Source organism: Nerophis ophidion, linkage group LG11 (assembly GCF_033978795.1).
Source record: "Nerophis ophidion isolate RoL-2023_Sa linkage group LG11, RoL_Noph_v1.0, whole genome shotgun sequence".
Lineage (NCBI taxonomy): Eukaryota > Metazoa > Chordata > Actinopteri > Syngnathiformes > Syngnathidae > Nerophis > Nerophis ophidion.
The window spans coordinates 37,459,613-37,477,575 of record NC_084621.1 but is presented as its reverse complement, the minus strand read 5'-3'; the positions used below and the strand labels follow the sequence as shown (position 1 = coordinate 37,477,575).

General features: G+C 39.7%; 1 protein-coding gene across 3 annotated transcripts; it reads right to left on the bottom strand.

Annotated features, from left to right (window-relative positions):
• Nucleotides 1-868: 868 nt before the first annotated feature.
• Nucleotides 869-16,450, bottom strand: smpd5 (sphingomyelin phosphodiesterase 5). 3 transcript variants are annotated; one of them, XR_009808817.1, is made up of 8 exons: nt 16,311-16,450; nt 9,842-11,019; nt 8,070-8,145; nt 2,987-3,127; nt 2,807-2,896; nt 2,652-2,715; nt 1,345-1,445; nt 869-1,230 (listed from the first exon to the last, which is right to left on the bottom strand). XR_009808817.1 is itself a non-coding variant. In XM_061915813.1 (8 exons), the coding sequence occupies exons 2-8, from the start codon at nt 10,934-10,936 to the stop codon at nt 1,138-1,140; spliced, it is 1,719 nt and encodes a 572-aa protein (XP_061771797.1). In that variant the 5' UTR covers nt 10,937-11,019; nt 16,311-16,450; the 3' UTR covers nt 869-1,137. The 3 variants fall into 3 exon arrangements, 2 of the variants coding, with proteins under 2 accessions (XP_061771797.1, XP_061771798.1); XM_061915813.1 differs by having other exon boundaries at nt 1,345-1,504; XM_061915814.1 differs by lacking the exon at nt 16,311-16,450 and adding an exon at nt 12,998-13,087 and having other exon boundaries at nt 1,345-1,504.
• Nucleotides 16,451-17,963: the final 1,513 nt, after the last annotated feature.

The following is a 17,963-nucleotide window of genomic DNA, read 5'->3' as shown; positions in this document are numbered from 1 at the left end:
GTGCCCTGTATGGAGGTTAATTTGTGTCTTAATTTATGTAAATGATTTTTTGTGGAAACTGATTTTAATTTTTTACATCAAATTATGACCATTTCCATCCATCCATCCACCCATTTTTTATCGCTTGTCCGTGAGCACAATTTGTGCGTACAAAGTGTAAATGTATATATATATATATATATATATATATATATATATATATATAAATGAAGACTGAAGCTCTTCATTGGCTCGTTTTGAGCTTCCGTCTTAATTTACCATGAGTCTTGAAGCAACAAATATTTCAACACTGAATTTTTACACATTTAATTTTTTTGCACCAAATTTTTTTTACACTGACTTTTTTCACACTGCAATTTAAATACTGAATTTTCAAACACAAATTTTGGCCAGAATTTTTTATTCTAACTAATTGTCCACATAAGTTGATGTAAAAAGCCACTGTTCATAGTTCAGTACTGAATTTTTCACATATTTTTTTTACAGTTCTTTTTTTACACATCATTTTTAAACACGGAAATATACATACTGAATTTTTAAACACACATTTTTATTCAAATAAATTGTCAGCCTAAGCTGATGTAAAAAAATTTAGTTCACAAAATTAAAATGCAAAAAAATCAGTTACATAAATTCAGTGCCCAAAGAAAGGCACAAATTAACGTCCATAGCCATGGGATTGCCTGGTGACCCAGAAGTTAGCTGGGATAGACTCCAGTTCCACTGAATGAGGACAAGCCGTATAGAAAATGGATGGATGGCACAAATAGGAGTAGAAACCAGCCTCATTAAAATAATTTATACATTTAAATGTGCTTTGTAAGTGTTAACATTAGCAAAAGTTAACACATTCACACACTATGACGCGTTGTTAACAATTTTTTTATGTTTATTCATGTAGTGAATCATAAAAACAGTACATGTACAAAATCTAGAAAAAACCTTAACGTACATTAGATACATCGTGTACCCAGACAAACCCATATATTATACATTATTAATACCACCTGAGATGTTTCACATACGTTTGATATTTGAGTGCATCAGCAATTAATCTCAAATTATTGTGGCTTTTCAGCAATGTATATTTGTACATTTTGTTCCCTTTTCTGAACATGACATGGGGTTCCAACGCCATCAGGAGTCCATTGTTACATGTAGTCTTAAGCCCACAGGGATATGGTCTGTCAGGCCAGCCAGCTGGGTTATAAACGATACCTCTTCCACTTCCTATAAGGACAAAGTTCCCACTCTATAAAAGTAATCCGTTTCAATGCAAAATGCAAATGTGCTATTTCAATTACTGGATTAAGAAAAAACAAAACGCTAAGTGCATGGACTTACTGTTCGGCAGTGCTTTGAGATGGACTTTTCCCGGAACAGAATATAATCAATCCTGCGACCAATCCAGGGCTGGTCAGTTTCAGGGTAAACCAATGGTGAGCCTGTGGCAGGAATGGGAGGGGAGATGTAACTCTTTCTGAGCATCTCACTCTCTAAAGTTCTGCACGAAAACACAGAATTAGACAGAGGAAGGATTTCGGTTGGCATTTTGGTACCTCGGTTTGCATTAGTAATCAGTTCCACAATGTCAGACAAAAAATAAATATTTTTTCCATTAGAAATCATGCCAATCTAATTGATCTGCTCCTGACACCCAAAAATATAAATAATTTTATAGAGAATTTTTAGTTTTACGTTCAGAAAATGGTTATTGGAGTAATTTCTCGAATTAAATAGTGTGTTCAAGTTCTGTGCTTGCAAAAAATCTAAACTAGCTTGTAAGGATTTATTTATTTATTAATTCATATCCCAGTTATCCTGACTAAAATTATCATGGTTCCAATAATTATTGCGGGATTTTTTAATGTGCTAAAGAAATACTTTTACACACTAAAATCTTTTGACCGAGTTATTTATTTTTTGGAAATAACTCAAATAAATAGATACACTGCTAGAAAAGCCACTATTTTGCATGTTTTGTGTTTCTTATGCTTCAGTAATAGTGTTTTAGTCTTAGTATTTTATCGTTTTAATGGCTAAGCTTTTATTGTTTTAAATATTAGAACACTTTTAGATTTATTTACATGGAAAGTACAAAAAAAATAAAATGTATTATAAATATATATTATTTCTGGCAGGCGGGGTGGCGTCCTACTTTTTTCAGCGGTCCTTGAACACACTTTAAAAACATTTTGTCTTGTATTCCTCAGAGTATAGAGCGATCATTCTGTTCTAAAAGAGCACAGCTTGTCGATTCAATGTACACATTTTAGTATCTTAGTTGCTCAAACACTAATGTGTTTATATAAGTTTAGATTGGGGCGTGTCTTTTCGTAATGGGGAAATATGTTTATGTCTCTTGTTTTAATGTTAGCATTTAAGCAAGGGAGCTTGCGCCTGTCAGTTCGTGAGTTTATAAAAGTGTAGTTAATGTATCAATCAGTTTTCTGATCATTTTGATTTAATACAGTAATACTAATCGTCAAGTGTTTTACCGTGGTTGCCAAAAATGCTGTTTATCAGTACATCCCTACCAGCTTTTTACATGTTGTAGTTGGTTGTACGAAAACCAAATCATACGATAAGTGGGGCGTATGAAAACCGAGGTACCATCTTATTGATATTCAGAGTGAACAACTTAATTGTACCTTTGTAGGTTTTCTGGAGTGTTTACACACTCATCATACAGTGTTGGCTGCTCTAGTAGAGTACCTGTAACACAGGAATTACCATAAAGCAATAGAATACATTTGCTTCTTGCATGCTCTCATAGTACCGTACTAATATAGTTAAATGTACGCACCAATGACCCAGGGCTTCTCTTTCCCTGGTCCTGCCCTGCAAGGGTCTTTGTATTCCTCAAAGAGGCAGTGGTTCTGTTCCAAAGTGTCATCTAAAAAGACAGAAAAACAGTTCTACACTCAAGTGGATTATTTGGGGGGCGTAAATAGAGAATAAATTGCACAAGGAGACAAACACCTACCTGGTGAGCAGTTGTCAAAGTTAAAGTCGCCACAGAGTACATCAAAAGCCACTTCCTCGTCGGACTGCCTGTTGGCTGCTTGGAAGTCTCCGATCCACTTGGTGACCATGTTTAACTGCTCACAGCGGATCTCTCCGTCACCTGATTCATGAAGACTCTCAGCACGCCTCGCTTGTGTTGGTTTCTGTTGCAGTTCAACAGTGTTGGGACTAACGCGTTATTTTCAGTAACTCAGTTACCGCTCTAAGAGGTGCTCTCACACGTCTTAAACCCAAAAGTGATGTTTTGAAAAATACTGTAATGTATCGGGCGATCACTTACTGAAATCGACTTCCACAATATCTGCTATCAATCACCAGCATAGTGGGTTTTAAGAATAGACTAAGAGGAGAGGTATTGCGGAAAGAGATTATTCTAGATCAGGGGTGTCAAACAAATTTTAGATCGGGGGCCACATGGAGAAAAATCTTCTCCCAAGTGGGCCAGACTGGTAAAATCATGGCAAGATAACTTAAAAATTAAAACAAATACAGATTGTTTTCTTTGTTTAAAAATAGAACAAGCACATTCTGAAAATGTACAAATCATAATCTTGTCGGGTTTATTTTACACTTATATATTGCGGCTAATAGTATTCTATCTTTGTCGTGTGTGGAAGACTTGCGCTTCTGGGTTTTTTGGATCACCAATCACCGACATCCCAGGCTCTTCCAGTTTTACGACAATGTTCTATTTTGCAATAAATTGTCTTTGTGCTTTTTGGCAGTTGTTTTTTCGTCAGTCTTGCTTTCTCTCGTGCTCGTGCTCCATCATCAACCAGCCCTCTCTCCTTTCCGGCTGCTGCCTTTAACAGAGCGACAGGTGATTGGATAAGCACGCCCAGGTGGGCCATCTACGCACCTGTTGCTGATCTCGAAGTCGGTCCTGGAACACCCCGCTTTGTTGCAGGACTGCAGGCCAAGCCCCCTTCCACATCGTTATTTATACTTTCTGAATAAATTATGTGATAATGTTGATCAGTCAACTAATTTTCAATCCATCAGGATAAAAAAATAACGAAATCAAATTACAGGATGTTATTCATGTAGTTTGCTCATTTACCTCGACTGGTGCACTAACATTTTTTTCTTATATATTTAGCATAATCTAGAAAGATAAAAATAATTGCTATTGCGACATCTAGTGGACACATTTAGAACAGCCATTTTTTCATTCAAAAATTTCGGCTCATTTTTATACTTCGCAAACTCATCCCGCGGGCCAGATAAAACCTTTTCGCGGGCCTGAACCGGCCCGCGGGCCGTACGTTTGACACCCCTGTTCTAGATTGTACCTATTGTCATGAATGTTTTTATTGACTCTTGACTATTTTATTGATTATGGGATAAGCAGTAGAAAATGGATGGATGGTCCTTTTTCGTCACCTATTGTTGGCCTTTGGTACACTAATGTGTATATTTTAGGCCATTGGTTGTTTGTTTTATTTCGCGAAAATATATACATCTATTTTTATATTACTATTTTTATCTTTGGTATGAACATTTTTATGTAACATGAGTAATTATTATTTTTTGGGTTCTTTGTTTTTGCTATGTTTGTATTATGAAATGGTATTATCTGATCATGTTGTACTGCATTTTAATCTTTTGTTTTTTGCCTGGACCCCATGAAGAATAGTCTCCACTGCGGTGTAGACTAATGGGGATCCTTAATAAACTAAACTAAACTGTTACTACATGATGTGTTACTGCGTTATTTTACGTTATTTTTTATATAGTATCGGCTAGAAACTGAGAAAATCTGAGTGTATTTTGTTGGAGAGTTGCGGTGTCGTCCTTCTGATTCTTCCTCTGTCACAATAGGCATGTATGTGTTGAGCGGGGGGCGTGTCTGTGTTTACTAACAAGACATCATTGCGGAGCCGAAGCTGAGATTATTCTCACTACTTTTCTTTTGTCTAGCACAAAGAAAATAACATTTTAGTGAAATGTAAGATGTGTCGTCGATCAAAGATCCCATTTACTGCCCAAAACAGCAATTCAAATCTGCTGAAAAGGCTACAAAAGCAACATGCTTCGACGAAGCGTGTAAAGAGAGACACACTTCACCTAAGGATTTTAACAGAGGCACAGCTAGCCAGGACAACATTGATAGAGCCATTGCAGCATATGTGCTAGAAGACATGCAGGCTATTTCTACAGTGGAGTCATCCGCTTCCAGGCAGCTAATTAGCCTGATACTGGCGTCAAACGACACGGAAACATTTTCCAAGTTCCGGGACACAGTGGACAGTGAGCACATAAACATGGAAAGCAAGCTAAAGAAGACACTCTAAACTCTGCCTCTGCTCATCATTCATCACTGAAGGAACACACACTCAATTCTCTTATATACTCTTTCATTCTAGACTTCTACAGTATTTGATTATCACATATGAATATATAGACTATTAAGTCCACAAACATAAAGAGGGATCCTAGTGGGCCAGGCCAATCTTGTTATTTCTCTAAACTAAAACTGGGGAAATGCATAGAGTGTTCTGGGCTTCACTGAAGACATGATTTTATTTCAGAATTCCTTGAGAGAAAAAAACGCCTGGTTAGGCGTGTGTATAGCAGTATGTGTGCTGTATAGTGACATGACATATAATCACGTCATGAGTGCCTTCTTTTGGTGAAGCCAGGTTTACAGCTATGTTGTGACATGCCGATATTATGCGGTTTGTTACTTATGTATTATATGTTGCAGCTATTTAAAATACAAACCCCGTTTTCATATGAGTTGGGAAATTGTGTTAGATGTAAATATAAACAGAATACAATGATTTGCAAATCTTTTTAAACCCATTTTCAATTGAATGCACTACAAAGACAAGATATTTGATGTTCAAACTCATGAACTTTATTTTTTTTTTGCGAATAATAATCAACTTCGAATTTCATGGCTGCAACACGTGCCAAAGTAGTTGGGAAAGGGCATGTTCACCACTGTGTTACATCACCTTTGCTTTTAACAACACTCAATAAATGTTTGGGAACTGAGGAAACTAATTGTTGAAGCTTAGAAAGTGGAATTATTTCCCATTCTTGTTTTATGTAGAGCTTCAGTCTTTCAACAGTCCGGGGTCTCCGCTGTTGTATTTTACGCTTCATAATGCGCCACACATTTTTGATGGGACACAGGTCTGGACTGCAGGCGGGCCAGGAAAGTACCCGCACTCTTTTTTTACGAAGCCACGCTGTTGTAACACGTGCTGAATGTGGCTCGGCATTGTCTTGCTGAAATAAGCAGGGGCATCCATGAAAAAGACGGCGCTTAGATGGCAGAATATGTTGTTCCAAAACCTGTGTGTACCTTTCAGCATTAATGGTGCCTTCACAAGTTACCCATGCCTTGGGCACTAATGCACCCCCATACCATCACGGATGCTGGCTTTTGAACATTGCTTCGATAACAGTCTGGATGGTTCGCTTCCCCTTTGGTCCGCATGACAAGATGTCGAATATTTCCCAAAACAATTTGAAATGTGGACTCGTCAGATCACAGAACACTTTTGCACTTTGCATCAGTCCATCTTAGATGATCTCGGGCCCAGAGAAGCCGGCGGCGTTTCTGGATGTTGTTGATAAATGGCTTTCGCTTTGCATAGTAGAGCTTTAACTTGCACTTACAGATGTAGCGACAAACTGCATTTAGTAACAGTGGTTTTCTGAAGTGTTACTGAGCCCATGTGGTGATATCTTTTAGAGATTAATGTCGGTTTTTGATACAGTGCCATCTGAGGGATCGAAGGTCACGGTCATTCAAAGTTGGTTTCCGGCCATGCCGCTTACATGGAGTGATTTCTCCGGATTTTCTGAACCTTTTGATGATATTATGGACCGTAGATGTTGAAATCTCTAAATTTCTTGTAATTGCACTTTGAGAAACGTTGTTCTTGAACTGTGTGACTATTTGCTCACGCATTTGTGGACAAAGGGGTGTACCTCGTCCCATCCTTTCTTGTGAAAGACTGAGCATTTTTTGGGAAGCTGTTTTTATACCCAATCATGGCACCCACCTGTTCCCAATTAGCCTGCACACCTGTGGGATTTTCCAAATAACTGTTTGATGAGCATTCCTCAATTTCAAGAACTTTATCAGTATTTATTGCCACCTTTCCCAACTTCTTTGTCACGTGTTGCTGGCATCAAGTTCTAAAGTTAATGATTATTTGCAAAAAAAATTTTTTTTATCAGTTTAAACATCAAATATGTTGTCTTTGTATTTATATCTAACACAATTTCCCAACTCATATGGAAACGGGGTTTGTCCATCCATCCATTTTCTACCGCCTATTCCCTTCGGGGTTGCAGGGGGGCGCTGGTGCCTATCTCAGCTACAATCGGCTGGAAGGCGGTGTACACCCTGGACAAGTCGCTTCCTCATCGCAGGGCCAACGCAGATAGACAGACAACATTCACACTCACATTCACACACTCGGGCCAATTTAGTGTTGCCAATCAACCTATCCCCAGGTGCATGTCTTTGGATGTGGGAGGAAGCCGGAGTACCCGGAGGGAACCCACGCATTCACGGGGAGGACATGCAAACTCCACACAGAAAGATCCCAAGCCCCGGATTGAACCCTGACTTCTCAGGACCTTCGTATTGTGAGGCAGACGCACTAACCACTCTGCCAACCCCTCTGCCACCGTGAAGCCCAACAGGGTTTGTAGTTTTGTCAATTTGTTCTGGCCCAAAATAAATTGGCCCTTTGAAACATATCTTTGTGTGTTGTATGTAGACCACATTGCTTAGCAGAGGTCAGTGATGCAAATGTATGTCAAGTTGATCAACAGATTGTATTATTCTCCAGTGCAATAACAGTACTAAAATGAAGGCCAAAAGAGCATTAATGGGAGCCTTTAAAAAAGAAAAAGTAACTAAAAAGTTACTTTTCAGAGTAACGCATTATTTTTTGGTGTAAGTAACTGAGTTAGTAACTGAGTTACTTTAGAAATAAAGTAACTAGTAACTGTAACTGGTTACTGGTTTTCAGTAACTAACCCAACACTGCAGTTCAGTGATAATGAAAATGTACCTTCTGGTGCATGGAGGTGTATACAGTTAAAATAACCAACTACTTTTTTCTGCTTCTGGTTCTTCCCGATCACCACCTAAGGATACAAATGTTAGATTGTATTGGTATTGGTTTGAATTCATTTCAAATATGCATACAGTTACAATGTGATATCTCACAATTTCCAGTTCCTCTTATCAACATGTTCAAAAAGGAGTAGGAAGAAGCATAGCTTATTAAAACCGACCCCTTTTCCATTACATATCAATTGCTAACAATTTTGTTAATTTCCTGTTCTCAATTTATTCCCAATAGACTCCATAAATGATAACATTAAAATGAATAAATAATAATTAGTGAATAAGTTGTATTTCACATGGTGAGATGAATAAGATAAGCAATAAGTTCAAAGGTAAGTCCCAATAATTCTTTGGGCATTCAGCACATTCTAAAACAAAAATGTAATATTGAGATATACTATAGATGTTGCACTAATTAGTTTTGTCACATAGATATCAGAGAGATATCAAAAAGATATCAAGTGTTTTCCATACATTCATTTAACTCTGGCGGCCCGCCACACATACATTTGGACCGACACATGACAGTAGAGATTGTTGTTTTTCTTTTTTTGTATTTGGCATCTTCCCACTTGCTAACAAAACACATCATAATGAAACTGTCAATATAGTTCACATGTGTCAAACTCAAGGCTCAGGGGCCAGATCTAGCCTGCCACATCCTTTTATGTGAGTGAAAGGTTACTCAGGGGTGTTATTTCATGTTGAGAGGGCTCTCATAGTGTCAGAAAATGGATTTAGAAGGTCAAACATTTGTATATGCTCCAGCTATGAAAACATTTGATTAACAATTAATGATTTCTACTTCGCAAAAATTCATTTAGCACGGTCATGTTCGGAACCAATTAACTAACTGTAGTTTGCTAGTAAAAATATATATAATAGTATAAAGGATGAGAATATGTCCTAATATCTAAAATTGTGATATATATTGCAGCCTCCTGTGATAACGATATATATCACAATATATTTTTGGGCATGTAAATGATAATAGAACCATTTCAGAACAGGTTACGAAGGTTCCTATTTTGGCATCTGACATATGCAGTAACATATTGCCTGATTTCCGGTTGTATTACTTCATAAAACTATTGAATCAATCTACTTACTAGTTTACTGTTAATATCAGGTTACTTTCAGTTATAACATGGTTCTATCTACACTTCTGTAACAATATAGTAAGCACGTATAGTATCTGTTTGGATACTTTACATTCGTTTTGGGTAATACAACAAACATGGGTTTTGATCCAATACCAAGTGGTTATAGGAGCAGTATTGGTAATACCAAAGCGGATACTCCACATTTTCCAGATCATTACATGATCACATTTTTTATTTATCACAATTATAAGACAATATTTTTGTAAGCAATCAAAAAAAAAAAAAAGTATTTTGGGTAGTAAAAACTATGGCTCTGGCCACTGTGGTATCGACCCAATATTAGGAAGAATAAGAATACAGTAACATGAACACAGCTGACTTGGTTGATATCTGTACACCAATATAGTGGCATAAGACAATGACGTGTAAATGATCTTAAAAATCAGCAGGCGGTTATTTATACAGCATTTTAAAATGCATATTTAGGGTAATTATAATATTTCCTGTGGGATCATGTTTTTATTAATACAAATACCAACCACAGTGTGGGGAAATAATCCTGTGACTTCTCCGACTAAAGTAAATAAAGATGCTTTCGGGAAAATTGTACCTTAGCGGCAAGGAGGCCCTTGGCAGCCAGCATGTCTTCCCCTCGGCTGTTCTGAAAGCAGTGGTACTCGGCCTCCTGGATCGGAAATCGGCTGGCAAGAAAGAGGCCACTATTGAAGAATTTGAAAGTGGAACAGCTGCACGGTGGTTGGCAGGCGTATCCTCCAATGTCATAGAGTATATGCCCAAAAGAAGGACTCAGCGTACAGGTGAGTTTTTGTGCGGCCCTTTTATCGAACACCTCCTCTAAGCAGAGAATGTCCACATTGGCAGGAAACAACGTCGACACTTCCCAGGGCACATCACCCTGTTGGCCAAGACCCTGGGAGAGTAAAGCACGAGGTGCCCTGCGCTGACCTGTTGGCCCCTGCTGGTTAGCGTTGTGGTTGGAGTTGTGCTGGATGGATGGTAACTCAGCAGACGGCTCCTTTGTATCTCCACAAGGTACATAAACCGCTCCGTTGAAGGCCTTTACTCCAAATACATCACTCTCGGGGGGCGGAGTCTGTCTGTCTGTGGCACTACATGAGGAGGAAGTAAGCACGGGGACAATACTGTTGGAGGGGCTAAGAGTACTGCAGCTGCTGGGGGAGTCGATAAAGATGCGGATGTTGGGACGGCCCACGCCCTGCGCTATGCACTCGCCAATAGCAAGAGCCCTGCGCTGAGTGTGTCCCAGGTTGTTAAAGCGAGCGAGGCTGTCGGGAAGAAGACACAAGTTGGCTGATGCAAAGCCAAACGATGCCTTTCCTTCTAGCTCAAAGCCACAATGGGTCTCACACTGCAGCGACGTCGCCTCTCGGTGGTAGCAGAAGGGTCTGCGCCACACTTGCAGCGGCGCCCACAGCAGAAAACCCAGCAAGGCGATGGGCGCCGTCAACAGAAACAGAATAAGGAATGTGATAGAGCCGAAGACGACCTTGAGGGGGTGGAGGTAGCATTCCTCCTCTTGTCTCTGCGTCTGCTCCAGGGTGGTCGACATGCACACGGCGATGAGGCGGTCAAGAAACCAGAAGCAAGGTAGAATCAACACCCATCCCGCCGCATGGACGCCGGCAGCACACCGGTTGGGAAATGGGGACGCCTCCAGGGCCATGCCACGGGACACTTTGTCTAAACTAAACCAGAAATCAGGTGTCGCTTCTTTCCTGGGCTATCCTTCGTGGACCCCACTCGAGACTGGAGACCGGAAAAAGAAGCTGCACGTTACAACACCACTCCACAATGTAGATTTACCAGAATGACAGGGGCTTCATGTCTGCACTTGCACTGACATTCACGGATTTACAGCAGACACATGCAGAATGTAGCACAAAATCAAACAAATGTGTTTCATTAGCTTACAGAAGAGGCGAAAAGAAAAACACAAAACAAATATATATTGTACAATGCTGGAAGAGAGTGCAGTAAAAAATAAACTGTCACACACTCAAGTGCATGAATAGATAAGATATGCAGTCTAACAGGAAAAAGGTGGGGTACGCTGCAAGGTATATTCAAGAATGATGTCGTAACTTCAGAATTTAAAACTATCCTCCTTATGCTATGTTCTAGTTTATGGATTTAGATTAGGGATGTGCCGATTGATATTGGATGATTTTCGTAAAAAAGTATGTGATTAACCATTGCCGATCTATGTATTTTAATGCCGGTTGTTGAGACAATATTTATTTTTGGTCTCCGCCTGACAAGACGCTAGCAGCTGATTGTGTGTCTCAGTCCCAGTAAATTTTGGAGTCCATGTATCCGTCAAGTGCCGGCAGCAATCATGCATCCCCAGGCCATGACACTACCAATGACATGTTGTAACATAGAAAGACAGAATCATTTTTGTAATCACTTGTGTCCCAATCTATTTAAACAATAATAGTTTTTTTTAGTCATTTTCAGTGGTGCAGCAAGGAGAACGAGTCCGAGTGCCGCCACCGTCCTGACTCCGCCCACTGCGGCGATCGACGTGACGGACACCACGGAGGACAGTTTGTACTGCTCTACAGCTGTACACTGACTACTTAATGGTATAGCCAAGTTTATGTTTTAAAGTATTGTCTTGGGATGTAAATCTCTCCACATTTCACGATTCAATTCCAATTTGAATGGTGACGATTCTTTTCAGAACCGATTCTCGGTTTACCAGCAATCTTGAATTGACCCAATTCTTGCAAAATATTCATCTGAATTATAATAAAGCTTTTACAAAACAGGTTAAAAAAAGCTACTCTTACGCGCAGTGAGTAAGCGTGGAGATGGCCTGGAAAATATATATTTTTAAATTGATTCTTGAAAATTTGTAATTGATTCAGAATCGTAATATATAACACTTGCGATTCGGAACAGCCCTAGTAGGATTTAATAGTATCAACTTTATTTATCCCACAATGGGGAAATTACGTGATTGCACTGCAGATTTTTACATACAGTAACAAAAGTACAACTTAATAAAACAACAAAAAATGTAAAATAAATAACACATATAGCGCACTAAACAATTGCACTATGTATAGATACAAACCCTGTTTCCATATGAGTTGGGGAATTGTGTTGGATGTAAATATAAACGGAATGCAATCCTTTTCAACCCATATTCAATTGAATGCACTACAAAACAAGCTATTCAATGTTCAAACTCAAAGAATTATTTTTTTTTGCAAGTAATATTTAACTTATAATTTAATGGCTGCAAAACGCGCTAAAGTAGTTGGGTAAGGGCATGTTCACCACTGTGTTACATCACCTTTGCTTTTAACAAACCTCAATAAATGTTTGGGAACTGAGGAAACTAATTGTTGAAGCTTTGAAAGTGGAATTCTTTCCCATTCTTGTTTTATGTAGAGCTTCAGTCGTTCAACAGACTGGGGTCTCGGCTGTCATATTTTACGCTTCATAATGTGCCACACATTTTCGATGGGAGACAGGTCTGGACTGAAGGCAGGCCAGGAAAGTACCCGCACTCTTTTTTTACAAAGCCACGCATTTGTTACACATACTGAATGTGGCTTGGCATTGTCTTGCTGAAATAAGCAGGGGCTTCCATAAAAAAGACGGCGCTCATATGGCAGTATATGTTGTTCCAAAACCTGTATGTACCCTTCAGTATTAATGGTGCCTTCACAGATGTGTAAGTTACCCAGCCTTGGGCACTAATGCACCCCCTTACCATCACAGATGCTCGCTTTTGAACTTTGCGTCGATAACAGTCTGGATGGTTCGCTTCCCCTTTGGTCCGGATGACACGATGTCGAATATTTCTAAAAACAATTTGAAATGTGGACTCGTCAGACCACAGAACACTTTTCCACTTTGCCTTAGTCCATCTAAGATGATCTCGGGCCCAGAGAAGCCGGCGGCGTTTCTGGATGTTGTAGATAAATGGCTTTCGCTTTGCATCACAGATGTTGCGACGAACTGTATTTAGTGATAGTGGTGATCTGAAGTGTTCCTGAGCCCATGTGGGGATATCCTTTAGAGATTGATGTCGGTATTTGATACAGTGCCGTCTGAGGGATCCAAAGTCACGGTCATTCAATGTTGGTTTCCGGCCATGCCGCTTACCTAGAGTGATTTCTCCAGATTCTCTGAACCTTTTGATGATATTATGGACCGTAGATGTTGAAATACCTAAATTTCTTGCAATTGCACTTTGAGAAACGTTGTTCTTAAACTGGGCTTCACGGTGGCAGAGGGGTTAGTGCGTCTGCCTCACAATACGAAGGTCCTGCAATCCTGGGTTCGAATCCAGCCTCGGGATCTTTCTGTGTGGAGTTTGCATGTTCTCCCCGTGAATGCGTGGGTTCCCTCCGGGTACTTCGGCTTCCTCCCACCTCCAAAGACATGCACCTGGGGATAGGTTGATTGGCAACACTAAATTGGCCCTAGTGTGTGAATTTGAGTGTGAATGTTGTCTGTCTATCTGTGTTGGCCCTGCGATGAGGTGGTGACTTGTCCAGGGTGTACCCCGCCTTCTGCCAGATTGTAGCTGAGATAGGCGCCAGCGCCCCCCGCCACCCCAAAGGGGAATAAGCGGTAGAAAATGGATGAATGGATGTTCTTAAGCTGTTTGACTATTTGCTCACGCAGTTGAGGACAAAGGGGTGTACTTCGCCCCATCCTTTCTTGTGAAAGACTGAGCATTTTTTGGGAAGCTGTTTTTATACCCAATCATGGCACTCACCTGTTCCCAATTAGCCTGCACACCTGGAGGATGTTCCAAATAAGTGTTTGATGAGAATTTCTCAACTTTATCAGTATTTATTGCCACCTTTCCCAACTTCTTTGTCACGTGTTGCTGGCATCAAGTTCTAAAGTTAATGATTATTTGCAAAAAAAAAAAATGTTTATCAGTTTGAACATCAAATATGTTGTCTTTGTAGCATATTTAACTGAATATGGGTTGAAAATGGTTTGCAAGTCATTGTATTCCGTTTATATTTACATCTAAGTTATCTAACACAATTTCCCAACTCATATGGAAACAGGGTTTGTAAATACTCCCATTTGTGACATACTGTATTTTAAGTCTTACTAAATTGATTACCCCTGAAGTGTTTCAGACATATTCACGATTCGCTAAGACATTTTGACTGCCGCAAATTGATCTGGTGCTACCTGTTCACGGTCGCTCACAAATACATTAAAACGCAGCTGGTCTGCCAGAAAATAAGAAGAGGGAGCAGGAGAATTATGTATCGCTAACTTTACAATGTATTTAATGAGTAATCAGACACCTTAAGATACTCTTAAAAAAAAAAAAAAAAACGTGTTGAAGAGAAATTTGCTCCAACCTGAAAAAACACTTCCGGGTGTCTATGTCTTGTGCAAGCAACCCACCGCTACCATTAAATAGACTGCAGCCTGATGGGAAGCCCATCCAGCTATCCATTTCCTACCGCTTGGGTCTTTTAAGGGTTGCGGGGTGGTGCTGGAGCCTATCTCAGCTACATTCGGGCGGAAGGCGGAGTACACCCTGGACAATTCGCCACCTCATCGCAGGGCCAACACAGACAACATTCACACACTATGGCCAATTTAGTGTTGCCAATCAACCTATTACCTTTGTAGGTGGGAGGAAGCCGGAGTACCCGGATGGAACCCACGCAGTCAACATGCAAACTCCGCACAGAAAGATCCCGAGCCCAGGATCGAACCCAGGACCTTCGTATTGTGAGGCACAAGCACTAACCCCTGTTTCACCGTGCTGCCCTCGAATGAAAGCATTGCGTACAATTCGGATTGAAATACACTGCAAACATAAATACTTCAGCTGCACTTATTTTAAAACAGTTCTATATTTGTATTACCGTGTTTCCTTGAATTGCTGCAGCGCATATATTATGCGCCTGCCTTGAATTACTGCCGGGTCAAACTCGCTTTGCAAAATAATTACCGCATGCTTAGTATTACCGTCTAGTCAAACTTGTGACGTCACAAGTGACACTTCCCCTGTCATCATTTTCAAAATGGAGGAGGCTGATTTCAATACCGGTAATTTGAAATCGCATAAAGGGAAGAAGATTAAGAGATATTCAGTAGGATTTAAAGTCCAAGCTTGAATCACACTCAAATTTTTACTGCATGCCCTTGGGAAGTGCCGGAGTGAGAAGAGGTTTTAAAATAATTAGCGCATGCTTACTTTTACCGCATACTTTTGGAAAGCGCAGGAGTGAGAAGAGGTTTTAAATTAAATAGCGCCCCGACAGCAATTCAAGGAGATACGGTAGTTGTCTTATGAATATGAGAGATCATTTTTCAATATTTCGAAAAATGACAGACAATTCATAAGATTTTTTAAAAGAACATAACAATGAGTCACACAAAAAAGACACGCCTTATTAAAGAGGATAACTATAATTTTAGTGTTGTTGATGTTGTCTTTAAAATGAGTCAGCTGGACTGAGGACAGAATGTTTAAACTACCAACCAGGAAGTAAGTTGCATATTCCCTGACCGAACATCTAGCGTTCATTCATCATTTTGAAGATAAAAAACACCTACAATACTATATTATAAACTGTATTATATCATCATATCAACACGAATATGAAGTGCTTTTTCAAACAATTGATGACATGCTCATTGAAGGTGATTACGTCGTCGCCAGTGTGTTGGCATGCTAAGCTATATATAGCAATGTTCACAACGAATATTAAACACACTCTTATAACACGCGCTGTATATATATGACAATATGCTAAACCGCGGTCATTATAACATTGATAATGCCCACGTACAGTATATTGTTATTATTGTGGTTATGTCAATACAGCATCGCATAGCTAGCGTCAGACAGCTAACTCAAACAGCCGTATTAGTACCCATCCATCCACCTAAAGCGAAGAATCCGGGGAGAACTCATTAAAGTTGCCAACATATTTACGTCACAGCCTACCGTGCAGTCATAACACACGTTAAATTAATAAACTACATCTTGAATAAACCAAAAAACGAGTCAAGGAGTCCAAATAAACACTTACCATGTCCGTCTTTCAATAATATTAAGCCAGCCTAACCCGACTGACGTCAGACAAAACAAAGCAGCTCAGCTTTGATATCAATTTACCATTTCATCCCGTATAATACTACCTCAATAGAATATTGTTTTCCAAACTATTTATTGTAAAATTTTCTGCAATTCATTTTGTTTCACTGGTAATATACATGCTTGGCAAGCAACCACAAAGTTTGGACAATCTCTGACTGATTGATTGATTGATTGATTGATTGATACTTTTATTAATAGATTGCACAGTTCAGTACATATTCTGTACAATTGACCACTAAATTGTAACACCCGAATAAGTTTTCAACTTGTTTAAGTCGGGGTCCACGTTAATCAATTTATGGTACAAATATATACTATCAGCATAATTCATCACACAGGTTAATCATCATAGTATATACATTGAATTATTTACATTATTTACAATACGGGGGGTGGGATGAGGAGCTTTGCTTGATATCAGTACTTCAGTCCTCAACAATTGCATTAACAGAGAAATGGACATTGAAACAGTGTAGGTCTTATTTAGTAGGATATGTACAGCCAGCAGAGAACATAGTGAGTTCAGATAGCATAAGAACAAGTATATACATCAGAAGTACATTTGATTATTTACATTAGGTTATTTATAATCCGGGGACATGATATGTGAATGGAGGAGGGTATTAGAGATGCACTTACTTTTATACCTGTTGGGAGTGCATTCCACATTGATGTGGCATAGAAAGAGAATGAGTTAAGACCTTTGTTAGATCGGAATCTGGGTTTAACGTGGTTTGTGGAGCTCCCCTTGGTGTTGTGGTTATGGCGGTCGTTAAGGAAGTAGTTTGACATGTTCCTCGGTATCAGGGAGGTGTAGCGGACTTTATAGACTAGGCTCAGTACAAGTTGTTTTACTCTGTCCTCCACCCTGAGCTAGCCCACTTTGGAGAAGTGGGTTGGATTGAAGTGTGATCTGGGGTGGAGGTCTAAAAGGAACCGGACTAGTTTGTTCTGGGATTTTTGGAGTCTAGATTTGAGGGTTTTGGAGGTGCTGGGGTACCAGTAGGTGCAAGCGTAATCGGGTTGAATGAGAGTTCCCGCAAGAATCTTCAAGGTGCTTTTGTTGACCAGAGAGGAGATTCTGTAGAGGAATCTCATTCTTTGGTTGACCTTTTTGATTACCTTGGTTGCCATTTTATTACAGGAAAGATTAGCCTCTAGAATGGAACCTAGGTAGGTGATCTCATCTTTCCTGGTGATACCAATGTCACCCACTTTTATAGTGAAGTCACTGACTTTCTTAAGGTTGATATGGGACCCAAATAGGATGGATTCCGTTTTATTTAAGTGTATGGATAGCTTGTTGTCAGCGAGCCAGGTGCAAATATTAAGGAGTTCAGCACTGAGAATTTGTTCCACCTGTGACTTGTCCTTGCCGGATACCAGCAGGGCCGAGTCATCCGCAAACAGGAACAATTCACAGTGGCATGCTGATGGCATGTCATTTACGTATATTAGGAACAGTAAAGGTCCTAGTATACTGCCTTGGGGGACTCCACAGCTTACTGAGAGGGGAGGGGACACGGTGCTGTTCACCTCTACCTCCCCTCCAAGTAAGACTGCATCCAGCTCGATGACGTTTTAT

Excerpts from the sequence above, each read along its gene's own strand:
- smpd5 (XM_061915813.1), bottom strand. The coding sequence starts at position 10,936 with ATGGCCCTGGAGGCGTCCCCATTTCCCAACCGGTGTGCTGCCGGCGTC. Across the intron at positions 3,128-8,069 it reads ACACCTCCATGCACCAGAAG|GTGACGGAGAGATCCGCTGT; the intron begins GTACATTTTCAT and ends TTCATGAATCAG. Across the intron at positions 1,231-1,344 it reads TCTCAAAGCACTGCCGAACA|GAAGTGGAAGAGGTATCGTT; the intron begins GTAAGTCCATGC and ends TTGTCCTTATAG.